Below are 10,447 nucleotides of genomic sequence, written 5' to 3'. Positions count from 1 at the left end.
TATGCCTTAGCCTCCTGGTGTGGCCCCTCACAGTATGTGGTGTACTTCTTCCAGAACCTGTAACAAACTTCTCTCTCAATTCCTTCTGGTCTTTTGTTGATCAGAGATTCCTCACCCAACACCCTCAGGGCTCCACTTAACAAATGTTAATTTAACAACGTCACAACAGCATTTTTATAGTTTCAGCTCTTACATTTAGGTCTTTGGTCAATTTTGAGTTAATTTTTGTATGTCATGTGAGGTAGGGGTCCAACTTCATTTATTTATTTGCATGAGGATACCCTGTTGTTCCAGACTGTTCTTTGCCCCATTGAGTCATTTTGGCACTCTTGTCAAAAATCGACTGGCCATCAGGAGAATAAGAAGACAAGCCACAGACTAGGAGAAAATATTTGCAAAAGACATGTCTGATAAACGACTTACCCAAAATATACAAAGAACACTTAAAACTCAACAATAAGAAAACCAGGGCTTCCTTGGTGGCACAGTGGTTAAGAATCCGCCTGCCAATGCAGGGGAGATGGGTTCAAGCCCTGGTCTGGGAAGATCCCACATTCCACGGAGCAACTAAGCCCGTGCGCCGAGACTACTGAGCCTGCACCCTAGAGCCCATGTGCCACAACTACTGAAGCCCCCGCGCCTAGAGCCTGTGCTCCGCAACAAGAGAAGCCACCGCAATGAGAAGACTGTGCACCACAACGAAGAGTAGCCCCCGTTCGCCGCAACCAGAGAAAAGCCCATGCGCAGCAACGAAGACCCAACACAGCCAAAAATAAAATAAATAAGTGAAAAAAAAAAAGAAAACCAAAAACCCAATTAAAAATGGGCAAAAGATCTGAACAGATACCTCACCAAAGAAGATATACAAATGGCAAATAAGAATATCAAAAGATGTTCAACATCATATGCCCTTAGAGAATTGCAAATTAAAACAACAGTGAGATACCACAACACACCTATTAGAATGGCCAAAATCCAATACATTGACAACAACAAATGCTGGTGAGGATGTGGAGCAACAGGAACTCTCAGTCAGTGCTGTTGGGAACACAGAACATTCTGGTGGGCTACTTTGGAAGACAGTTTGGTGATTTTTCACAAAACTAAACATAGTCTTATCATATGATTCAGTAATCACACTCCTTGGTATTCACCCAAAAGAGTTGAAAACTTACTTCCACATGAAAACCTGCACATGGATGTTTATAGCAGCTTTATTCATACTTACCAAACTTGGAAGCAACCAAAATGTCCTTCAGGGGAATTCCCTGGTGGTCCAGTGGTTAGGACTCCACACTCTCACTGCCGAGGGCCTCAGTTCAATCCCTGGTTTGGGGAACTAAAATCCCACAAGCCACTCAGCACAGCCAAAAAAAAAAAATGTCCTTCAGTAGGTGAATGGGTAAATAAACTGTTGTACATCCAGATAAGGAATATTACTCAGCACTAAAAAGAAATGAGCTATCAAGCCATGAAAAGACATATGACCAAAAAAAAAAAAAAGGACATAAGACAACCTTAAACTCATAAACTCATATTACTAAGTGAAAAAAGCCAATCTGAAAAGGTTACATACTGTATGATTCCAACTTCATGACATTCTGGAAAAGGCAAAACTGTGGAGCCAATAAAAAGATCAGTGGTTGCCAGAGGTTAGTGGGGAAGGAGGGATGGATAGGTGATGCACAAAGGATTTTTACAGTGCTGAAACAATTCTGCACGATACTGTAATGGTGTATATGTGTCATTATACATTCTTAAAAACCCATAGCATGTATATGACCGAGAGTGAACCCTTATGTAAACTGTGGACTGGAGGTGATAATAATGTGTCAATGTAGGTTCATCAATTACACCCAGTTTACCAATCTGGCGGAGGATGTTGATAGTGGAGAAGGCTGTGCATGTGTAGGGGTGGGGGTATGTGGGAACTCCACCTTTTGTTTAATTTTCCTGCAAACTTAAAACTGCTCTAAAAAATAAAGTTTATTTTTTTAAATCAAAAGGCCATAAGCTGGCCATAAATTTAAATTGGCTATAAATTTTTAAAAGTTAACTGGACAGGGCTTCCCTGGTGGCTTAGTGGTTAAGAATCCACCTGCCAGGGCTTCCCTGGTGGCGCAGTGGTTGAGAGTCCACCTGCCGATGCAGGGGACACGGGTTCGTGCCCCGGTCTGGGAAGATCCCACATGCCGCGGAGCGGCTGGGCCCGTGAGCCATGGCCACTGAACCTGCGCGTCCAGAGCCTGTGCTCCGCAACGGGAGAGGCCACAACAGTGAGAGGCCCGCGTACTGCAAAAAAAAAAAATCCACCTGCCAATGCAGGGGACACGGGTTCGAGCCCTGGTCCGGGAAGATCCCACATGCCACAGAGCAACTAAGTCCGTGAGCCACAACTACTGAGCCTGCGCTCTAGAGCCCACAAGCCACAACTACTGAGCCCAGGAGCCAAAATTACTGAAGCCTGTGTGCCTAGAGCCTGTGCTCTGCAATGAGAAGCCCGTGCACCGCAATGAAGACCCAATGCAGCCAAAAATAAATAAATAAAATAAATAAATTTATTAAAAAAAGTTAACTGGACATATTTTTGGGCTCTCAATTCTATTTCACTGATCTATATGTCTATCCTTATTTCAATAACACACTTTTTTTTGTTTTAATATTTATTTATTTGGCTGCACTGGGTCTTAGTTGCTGCACCAGGTCTTAGTTGCAACACACAGGATCTCCATTGCCACGTGCAGGATCTTCGTTGTGGCATGCGGGATCTTTTGGTCCCGGCATGCAGAATCTTTAGTTGCGGCATGTGGGATCTAGTTCCGTGACCAGGGATCAAACCCAGGCCCCCTGCATTGGGAGTGCGGAGTCTTAGCCATTGGGCCACAAGGGGAGTCCCTGTAACACACTGTCCTGATGACTGTAGCTTTGTAGTCAGTTTAGAAATAAGGAAGTGTGAGTCCTCCAACTTTGTTCATTTTCAAAATTGTTTTGGCTATTCTGAGTCCCTTGCGTCTCCATATCATCTTTAGGATCAGCTTGATAATTTCTGCAAAATAGGCAGTTGGGATCTTGATAGGGATTGCACTGAATATGCAGACCAATCTGGGGAATATACTGCCATCTTGACCATATGAAGTCTTCTAGTCCACGAACATGGGTTGTGTTTCCACTTGTTTAGGTCTTAATTTTTTTCAATGATGTTTAGTACATTTCCATGTACAAGTCTTGCATTTCTTTTGTTAAATTTATTCTAAGTATGTTTAAAAATAAATTTATTCTTTTTGATGCTATGTAAGCAGAATTGTTTTCTTAATTTCATTTCTGAATAGTTCATTGCTAGTGTATAGAAATGTAATTGATTTTTATTTATTTATTTATGGCTGTGTTGGGTCTTTGTTGCTGCTCATGGGCTTTCTCTAGTTGAGGCAAGCAGGGGCTACTCTTCGTGTGGTGCGCGGGCTTCTCATTGTCATGGCTTCTCTTGTTGCAGAACATGGGCTCTAGAGCACACGCTCAGTAGTTACGGCGCACGGGCTTATCTGCTCCGCGGCATGTGGAATCTTCCCAGGCCAGGGATCAAACCCATGTCCCCTGCATTGGCAGGCGGATTCTTAACCACCGTGCCACCAGGGAAGTCCCCCATCTATATTCTTAAGGGATATTGATCTGTACTTTTCTTGTGATGTCTTTGTTGGGTTTGGTGTCAGGATAATCCTGGCCTTGTAGAATGAGTTGGGAAGTGTTCCCTCCTTCTTCTTCCTTTATTTTTTGGTGCTTTATGTTCACTGCATCCTCCTGGTGCTCCTCTGTGTAACTGCCTTGCTCACAGGGGTCCCAGCCATACCCTTGGAAGTTTACAGTTCACTGCGTCAATTGTGCTTGGCCTCAAATATCCATTGGGTGTTAGTGCCTATGGTAGGAGTGTTTCTCTGGGTAAATACAAAGTCAGTGCCATGAAGCACTGCACACCACCTCTCAAGGGGTCATCGGTAAGGCCTCTCAGGACCTCCTGTTACCAAACTGCCCAACCCTCTTGGTTTGAAATGCAGTTTTCTGGATTTTTGTGGAGGCATTTCAGAACAAGGAACACCTGCTCGGTTCTGTTGAGGCCACATGGGAGAAAAGCAAGGGGGACATCTTCTCTGCAGGAAGTGGGACCCCATCTGAGAAGCTCCTCAAGACATTATCAGCCAAGTAACAGAAGGAAGCAAGGGGGCTGGCTAAGGCAGAGTGCTCCAAGTGGCACCATCTTACCAGGGAGTCCACCATCCTGTCACAAGCCCACTGAACCAGACAGGTGGCAGGTGCCCTTAAAATCCTATTCCACAAACCACATATAAACCTGAAAACACGTACAAAGTTCTGGGAGAAAAGGCTATCCATTTTGGTTTCGGTTTGCTTGGATGGGTTGTCATCATTCTGCTGTGAACAAGTGAACACCCTGTCACACCCACCTTTTCATTTTCAAAGAAGTGGCAAGAGTAGGACAAAGACCCCTCAGTCCCAGGAATAAACATGCCTTGTCAAGTGATGGGACGCGGGGACTGTCCATGACGTAGGGCTAGGCATGGGGTAGGTGCTCGGTACACCGTGCCTCTCACTGACATCCGTGAGTGGGGGGCTACTGTGGGGTCCCCCAGGGTCCTCCTGGCCTGACGCAGGTGCTCCTTGGCTAGGAGGGGCCTGAGGGGCATCCTGGGCTAGAGGGCTGTGCATTGTCTCCAGGAGACTGCTTCCTCCTTTGGGGACATTGTAACAAGAAGCTCAGAACAGCCAGTGTGCATTCTGCCAATTCACAGGACATTCCTGAAGCCAGGCACTCCTTCGTCAATGTGTGAGGTGGCTTCCTGCCATCCCACTGTGCGGGGGAGGTCAGGACTGTCCAGGGCCACTCAGCCAGACCTCTACCCTCAGCTTACCAGGGCCTGCCTGACTTCTGCGCCCCCACACCCCCAGAGTTGGGGGTGGCTGGATGGTGCCCAGCGGGGTGGAGTGCACATGTGGGGAGGAGGGATCAAGGAGGGTGTCTGCCCCAGTGGAACGCGGGTGGGCTCCAGACCCCCACCCCCAGACCTGGACCTTAACCTGCACCTGGCTGCGAGGCCACTCTGGTGGCCTGGGCTTCCTTATCTGTGAAGCAGACACAATGATAGGGTATCCCTAGGACCTGGTGAGTTAAGAGGGGGTGGGCTACCTGGGTGTTTGTGACAGAGAGGTGGGGCCCGGTGCTGGGTCTGGCGCCCTGGGGGTTGGGGCGGGCTTTGCGCACGGACCTCACCCGCAGGCGGGGCAGGCTCAGCGTGCAGAGCGGCAGCGGAGGCGGCGACAGTAGGTGGGTTGCAGAGTCCTGCGGAAACAGATTCAGGCCCAGGAGGAGGCGAAGGCTCAGGTACCTGGGGACAGGGTGAGGCGAAACTGGCTCCAGGGGCGGCGGCGGCATGTTGGGGCCGGCAGTGCAGCGCCAAGCCCGGGGATCCGGCGCCACGCCCAGGGTGCCCCGGCTCGCGTCAGGTGCACTGTTCCTCCAGTCCGGCGAGGCGGGGAAGGGGGGAACCGCGATGTCTGGGGCCAGGTGGCCGCCTGGGCTACGCCCAGGGCTGCAGCTCCGCTCCTGTTCCACGTCCTGGAGGCCTGGCCCAGCTCCCGGGAAGCCTCGGGTTTCCACCTCACTCTGGGATCCCAGATCACAGAGGCTTGGTTCCCAGCCATGCTCCCTGGGGCTGCCCCCTTCTCACCCTCAGGGTCCACCCCCACCCCCACCAACAGGCCCAGATTCTGCTCCACCATGGAGCCCCTGAGGCAGAGAGGGCCTCCCACCCACCCCTGTCCCAGCCCTGCCCTCTGGCAGGCCAGTGTTAAAAGCGCTCACTACCCCTGGGTGGGATCAGAGGGAGGAAGGCTGGGCAGCCTGTCACTCCCCTCTGGCCCTGGTAGGTGCCAGCAGCTGGCTTGGTGCTCCTCTCAGCTGCCTGCAATGGCTTCAGGACTGCCCAGCACTGCCGGCCTGGCGCGCTTCTGCCAGAAGCTGAAACGGCTGAAGCCACTGGAGGAGGCCACCATGGAGACATCGCTGCAGCGCTGCCTGTCCGCGCTGGACCTGACCCTGCTGGGAGTGGGGTCCATGGTGGGCTCGGGCCTCTATGTGCTCACTGGTACCGTGGCCAAGGAGATAACCGGCCCGGCCGTGATCGTGTCCTTCATTGTGGCTGCCGTGGCCTCCCTGCTGGCGGCCCTGTGTTACGCAGAGTTTGGGGCACGCGTGCCCCGCACAGGCTCTGCCTACCTGTTCACCTACGTGTCCATGGGTGAGCTGTGGGCCTTCCTCATCGGCTGGAACCTGGTGCTTGAGTACGTCATAGCTGGTGCTGCTGTGTCCCGCGCCTGGAGTGGCTACCTGGACGCCATGTTCGACCACCACATCCGCAACTTCACCGAAGCCCATGTGGGCATCTGGCAGGTGCCCCTCCTGGCCAGATATCCTGACTTCCTGGCTGCTGGCATCCTACTTTTGGCCTCCACCTTCATCTCCTGCGGAGCCCGTGTCTCCTCCTGGCTCAACCACACCTTGTCTGCCATCAGCATGGTCGTCATCCTCTTCATCATCATCCTGGGGTTCGTCCTCGCCCGTTCACACAACTGGGGCGAGGAGGAGGGCGGCTTTGCACCCTTCGGCTTCTCCGGTATCATGGCTGGCACCGCGACCTGCTTCTACGCCTTCGTGGGTTTTGATGTCATTGCCGCCTCTAGTGAGGAGGCCCGGAACCCGAAGCGAGCCGTGCCCCTGGCCATTGCCATCTCGCTTGGCCTCGCAGCCAGCGCCTACATCCTGGTCTCCACTGTGCTCACCCTCATGGTGCCCTGGCACAGCCTGGACCCTAATTCAGCGCTCGCTGACGCCTTCTACCAGCGGGGCTACAGCTGGGCTGGTTACCTCGTGGCGACTGGCTCCATCTGTGGTAAGTGGGGTCCTGCCCTGGCCTCCCGGGGAACACATCTCCAGCTGGGCCTCAGTTTTACCAGTTTTATAATGGACCCGGGAAGGGGCTAATTATTAGACTCCACCCAGGCTTATTGGCAGAGACCTACTCAACCCGCTCCTCATTGTACATGGTATGTCGGTCTGGGCATGTGCTTCCGTGTCCTTTCCTGGACAGAGGTACTCAGCCTTCACCAGATTCCCCAGCGGCCTGTGACCTAAACTGAGGTGTCCCACTCCTGGGTTGGGGGAGTGACAATCCTGCACCCCACAGGCACTCAGGCTCACTCTGAGAACCCAGACAGACTCGTGCGCATGCTCCCGAGGTGCCCCAGCCGTGGCCCGTGGGGTGCCTATGTGCTGTGCTGACAAGCCCCCGCCCTCTGCTGCAGCCATGACCACTGTCCTGCTCAACGGTCTCTTCTGCCTTCCCCGCATCATCTACGCCATGGCCGCCGACGGGCTCTTCTTCCAGGCGTTTGCCTACGTGCACCCCCAGACACAGGTGCCTCTGGTAGGCATCGTGGTGTTCGGGGTTCTCACGGCTTTGGTGGCGCTGCTGCTGGACCTCGAGGCATTGGTCCAGTTCCTGTCCATTGGCACACTGCTGGCCTACACCTTCGTGGCCATCAGCATTATCGTGCTGCGATTCCAGAAGGCCCCTCTGTCCAGTTCCCCAAGCCCAGCCAGCCCCCGCCCTGCGGCCAAGGAGTACAACTCCTTCTCAGACCACATAGAGCTGGTGGGCACCGAGCAGGTCCCAGCCCCCGAGCCTGGGCAGCTGCGGCCAGCCCTGAGGCCCTACTTGGGCTTCCTGGATAGGTGCAGCCCTGGAGTGGCCGTGGCTTCAGCGACCTGCGTCCTGGTGGCCTCAGCCAGCATCCTGGGCTGCGTGCTGATCTTCGGGGACTCAGCCCTGCACCTCCCTCGCTGGGGCTACATCCTGCTGCTTCTGCTCTGCAGCATCATCTTTCTGCTCAGTCTCCTCGTCCTGGGGGCCCACCAGCAGCAACGCCAGCAGGACACCTTCCAGGTACCTCTCTCCACTCCCAACACCCACTTGCTGTCAGCCCACCAGCTCCCTCCTCCCCCGCATCCTCCGCTGCAGCAGGATGACCACGGCTCACAGGCTGGGGAGGCAGCATGCACATCCACCTGTGTCTGCGAGCGGGCCCTGGTCTCCAGAATCTCCAGAGGCAGAGAAAGGCTCTGAGGCCTCTAGAGCAGTTGGGCCCTGGGCCAGCAGCCTCCCCTGCAGCCCAGCCCAGCCCTACCCTTGCCCCTTCAGATCCCCATGGTGCCCCTGATTCCAGCCCTGAGCATTCTCCTCAACATCTGCCTCATGCTGAAGCTGAGCTACCTGACCTGGGTGCGCTTCTCCATCTGGCTGCTGATCGGTGAGTGGGGGGCCAGGCTGGTGTCCTGGGCCGGCTGCAGGAGGAGGGTGAGGAGGGCGAGCAGGGCTGGGACCTGCCATTCATGCTCGCGCCACCCCTGCAGGACTCTTGGTATATTTCGGCTACGGCATCTGGCACAGCAAGGAGAACCAGCGGGAGCTGCCGGGGGTGACCATCACACGCTATGTGGTTTTCCCTAGCGGCAGCCTGGAGGAGACAGTGCAGGTCGTGCAGCCCCCCAGCCAGGCGCCAGCACAGGAGCCCAGCAGTCCATGAGAGCTGCCTACCCTCCATCCAAGGCAGCTCTGGTTTGCGGGCCTGCCCACGCTAGGGGGTCCTTCGGACTGTAGTTCAGGAGCCGGTGTGGCCAGCGCTGGTGTGGTGGACTCTGCGCAGTGCCTTCCAGTTTATGACCAACTCCAGCAACCTGGGCAGGTGGGGTAGGGTGGGTGGGGAAGAAGCCCCAGCCTCAGGGATCCATGACAATAACTGCTTAGCCAGCCACGTGGCCTGTGTCGTGTCCATTGTTTTTTGTGGCACTGAGTCCTCACCTGCCCCCAGGAACCATGCGATTGTCCCGGTGCAAAGCAAAGGTGCAGAAGTTCTGCAAGGGGGAGATGCCAGCCCTCGGACAGCCCTGAGTCAAGGACACTCAGGCCAGTGCCCTCTGCCCTTCTCAGAAGGCACTATACATACACCCATATGCACCAGGTACAGAGGGGCAGTGTCAGGCTCCCCTCCTCTGGGGGATGGGTCCAGACAGAAGTGCCCGGGCCCCAAGGAGGCCACCTAGAAAGGTCAGCAGAGTTTGGGGTCCCCTTGGTTTCTCCAGAGCATGGCATGTGCCTGAGGCCTGCCTGCGGAGGCAGAGGCACACGCACACAGGCACACACACAGCTTCAAGCACATATCCACGTGCCCGCGCGGCTACGCTGGTGTGCGCGCTGTGTGCAGACTGAGGCAGCAGCTGTTTCCAAGCTCAGACCCTGGTGCTGCTCTCCGGCTGCCCCAGGGGGTGGGTGCGCAAGAGCCTGAACCTGCCCCAAGTGCCTTCCAGCCCCTCTGGTCCTTGGGGTGGGGTCCCCAGGCCCACCCTGCACTGCCCACTGGTCTCCCAGGTGGTGCTGTGCCCACCACAGGCACCACTAGCTCCCGTCTCTGCCTGTAAGGAGCACACAGGAAGCTGCTGTCGACAGGCTTTACTCCCGGACCCTGAAGCCATACATCAGCTTTCTTTGGGCCCCGTACATGGGACCCCGCCCCGGTAAAGACTTCAGGGCCATGTTCTCTCACCCTGACCTTTGTGGCCTGCCTCCCCAGGGACACTGCTCTGGGGATTGAGAGGCAGCAGGGACCCCAAGGCTTTGCTGAGGCTCCAGATGCCAGATGGTTCCAGATGCCAGCTCAGCCTGAACCCCAACCCTGCCCTCCCCAGCTGGCCCATGTCACTGCCCCGGCAAGCGGCCAGCATGCCTAGTCACCGGGCCCCGTGAGAAAGCAGCCCCTCGCCTCTCAGGTGGGCACTCCCAAACCCCTGCTGCTGCCCTGGGGCCAAGACAGGGTCAGACCCCTGCAGCCAGTCCCTCCCTCCCAGCTGTAGGCTCCCTGCCGCCTGGGGAGTTCTCCAGCGGGCAGGACTCACACCCTGTGAGGACGTCACAGCCAGATCCAGGCCAGCCTGCTGGGGGCCTCTGGAATTTGTTTGGGGCATTCCTTCTAGCCACTGGGCTCCACCCGAAGCGAAGGACAAGGCCTCCTTCGAGCAGTTGCCTCGGGCTGGTTCTTAGGTGTGTGACCTTGGGTAGCAGTGAATTCCAGATATACATTCTCCCCACCCCCACAAGTTCCAGGAGGTTGGGCTGGGTGTCACCAAGGAGCACACAGATGGTCCCAAAGGACCCAATGACCACCAACTCAGCTTCTCCATCCTCTTCTCCCAATCCCAGCCCTCCACAGTCTGAGGGCTGCCACTGGGAAGGGCTGGTGCATGTGCCATTGCCGGGTCCTAGTGGGTTGGGTCATCTGCCTGCCCCAGTCTGAATTCCATGGATGAGCCCCCCATACTGGGTGGGGA

At 55.1% G+C, this 10,447-nt stretch overlaps 1 protein-coding gene across 1 annotated transcript; it reads left to right on the top strand.

Annotated features, from left to right (window-relative positions):
• The first annotated feature begins 5,334 nt into the window (after window positions 1-5,334).
• SLC7A4 (solute carrier family 7 member 4) lies at window positions 5,335-8,697 on the top strand. Its single transcript, XM_082641137.1, has 5 exons — window positions 5,335-5,389; window positions 5,935-6,956; window positions 7,369-8,009; window positions 8,265-8,373; window positions 8,477-8,697. The coding sequence occupies exons 2-5, from the start codon at window positions 5,975-5,977 to the stop codon at window positions 8,647-8,649; spliced, it is 1,905 nt and encodes a 634-aa protein (XP_082497263.1). The 5' UTR covers window positions 5,335-5,389; window positions 5,935-5,974; the 3' UTR covers window positions 8,650-8,697.
• The last annotated feature ends 1,750 nt before the right edge of the window (window positions 8,698-10,447 follow it).

This window comes from Mesoplodon mirus, assembly GCF_964341445.2.
Source record: "Mesoplodon mirus genome assembly, chromosome: 13".
Taxonomy (NCBI): Eukaryota; Metazoa; Chordata; class Mammalia; order Artiodactyla; family Ziphiidae; genus Mesoplodon; species Mesoplodon mirus.
Note: the sequence above shows the minus strand (reverse complement) of the source record. Positions and strands in the feature narration are given on the sequence as shown.

Excerpts from the sequence above, each read along its gene's own strand:
- SLC7A4 (XM_082641137.1), top strand. The coding sequence starts at position 5,975 with ATGGCTTCAGGACTGCCCAGCACTGCCGGCCTGGCGCGCTTCTGCCAG. Across the intron at positions 6,957-7,368 it reads GGCGACTGGCTCCATCTGTG|CCATGACCACTGTCCTGCTC; the intron begins GTAAGTGGGGTC and ends CCTCTGCTGCAG. Across the intron at positions 8,010-8,264 it reads GCCAGCAGGACACCTTCCAG|ATCCCCATGGTGCCCCTGAT; the intron begins GTACCTCTCTCC and ends TTGCCCCTTCAG.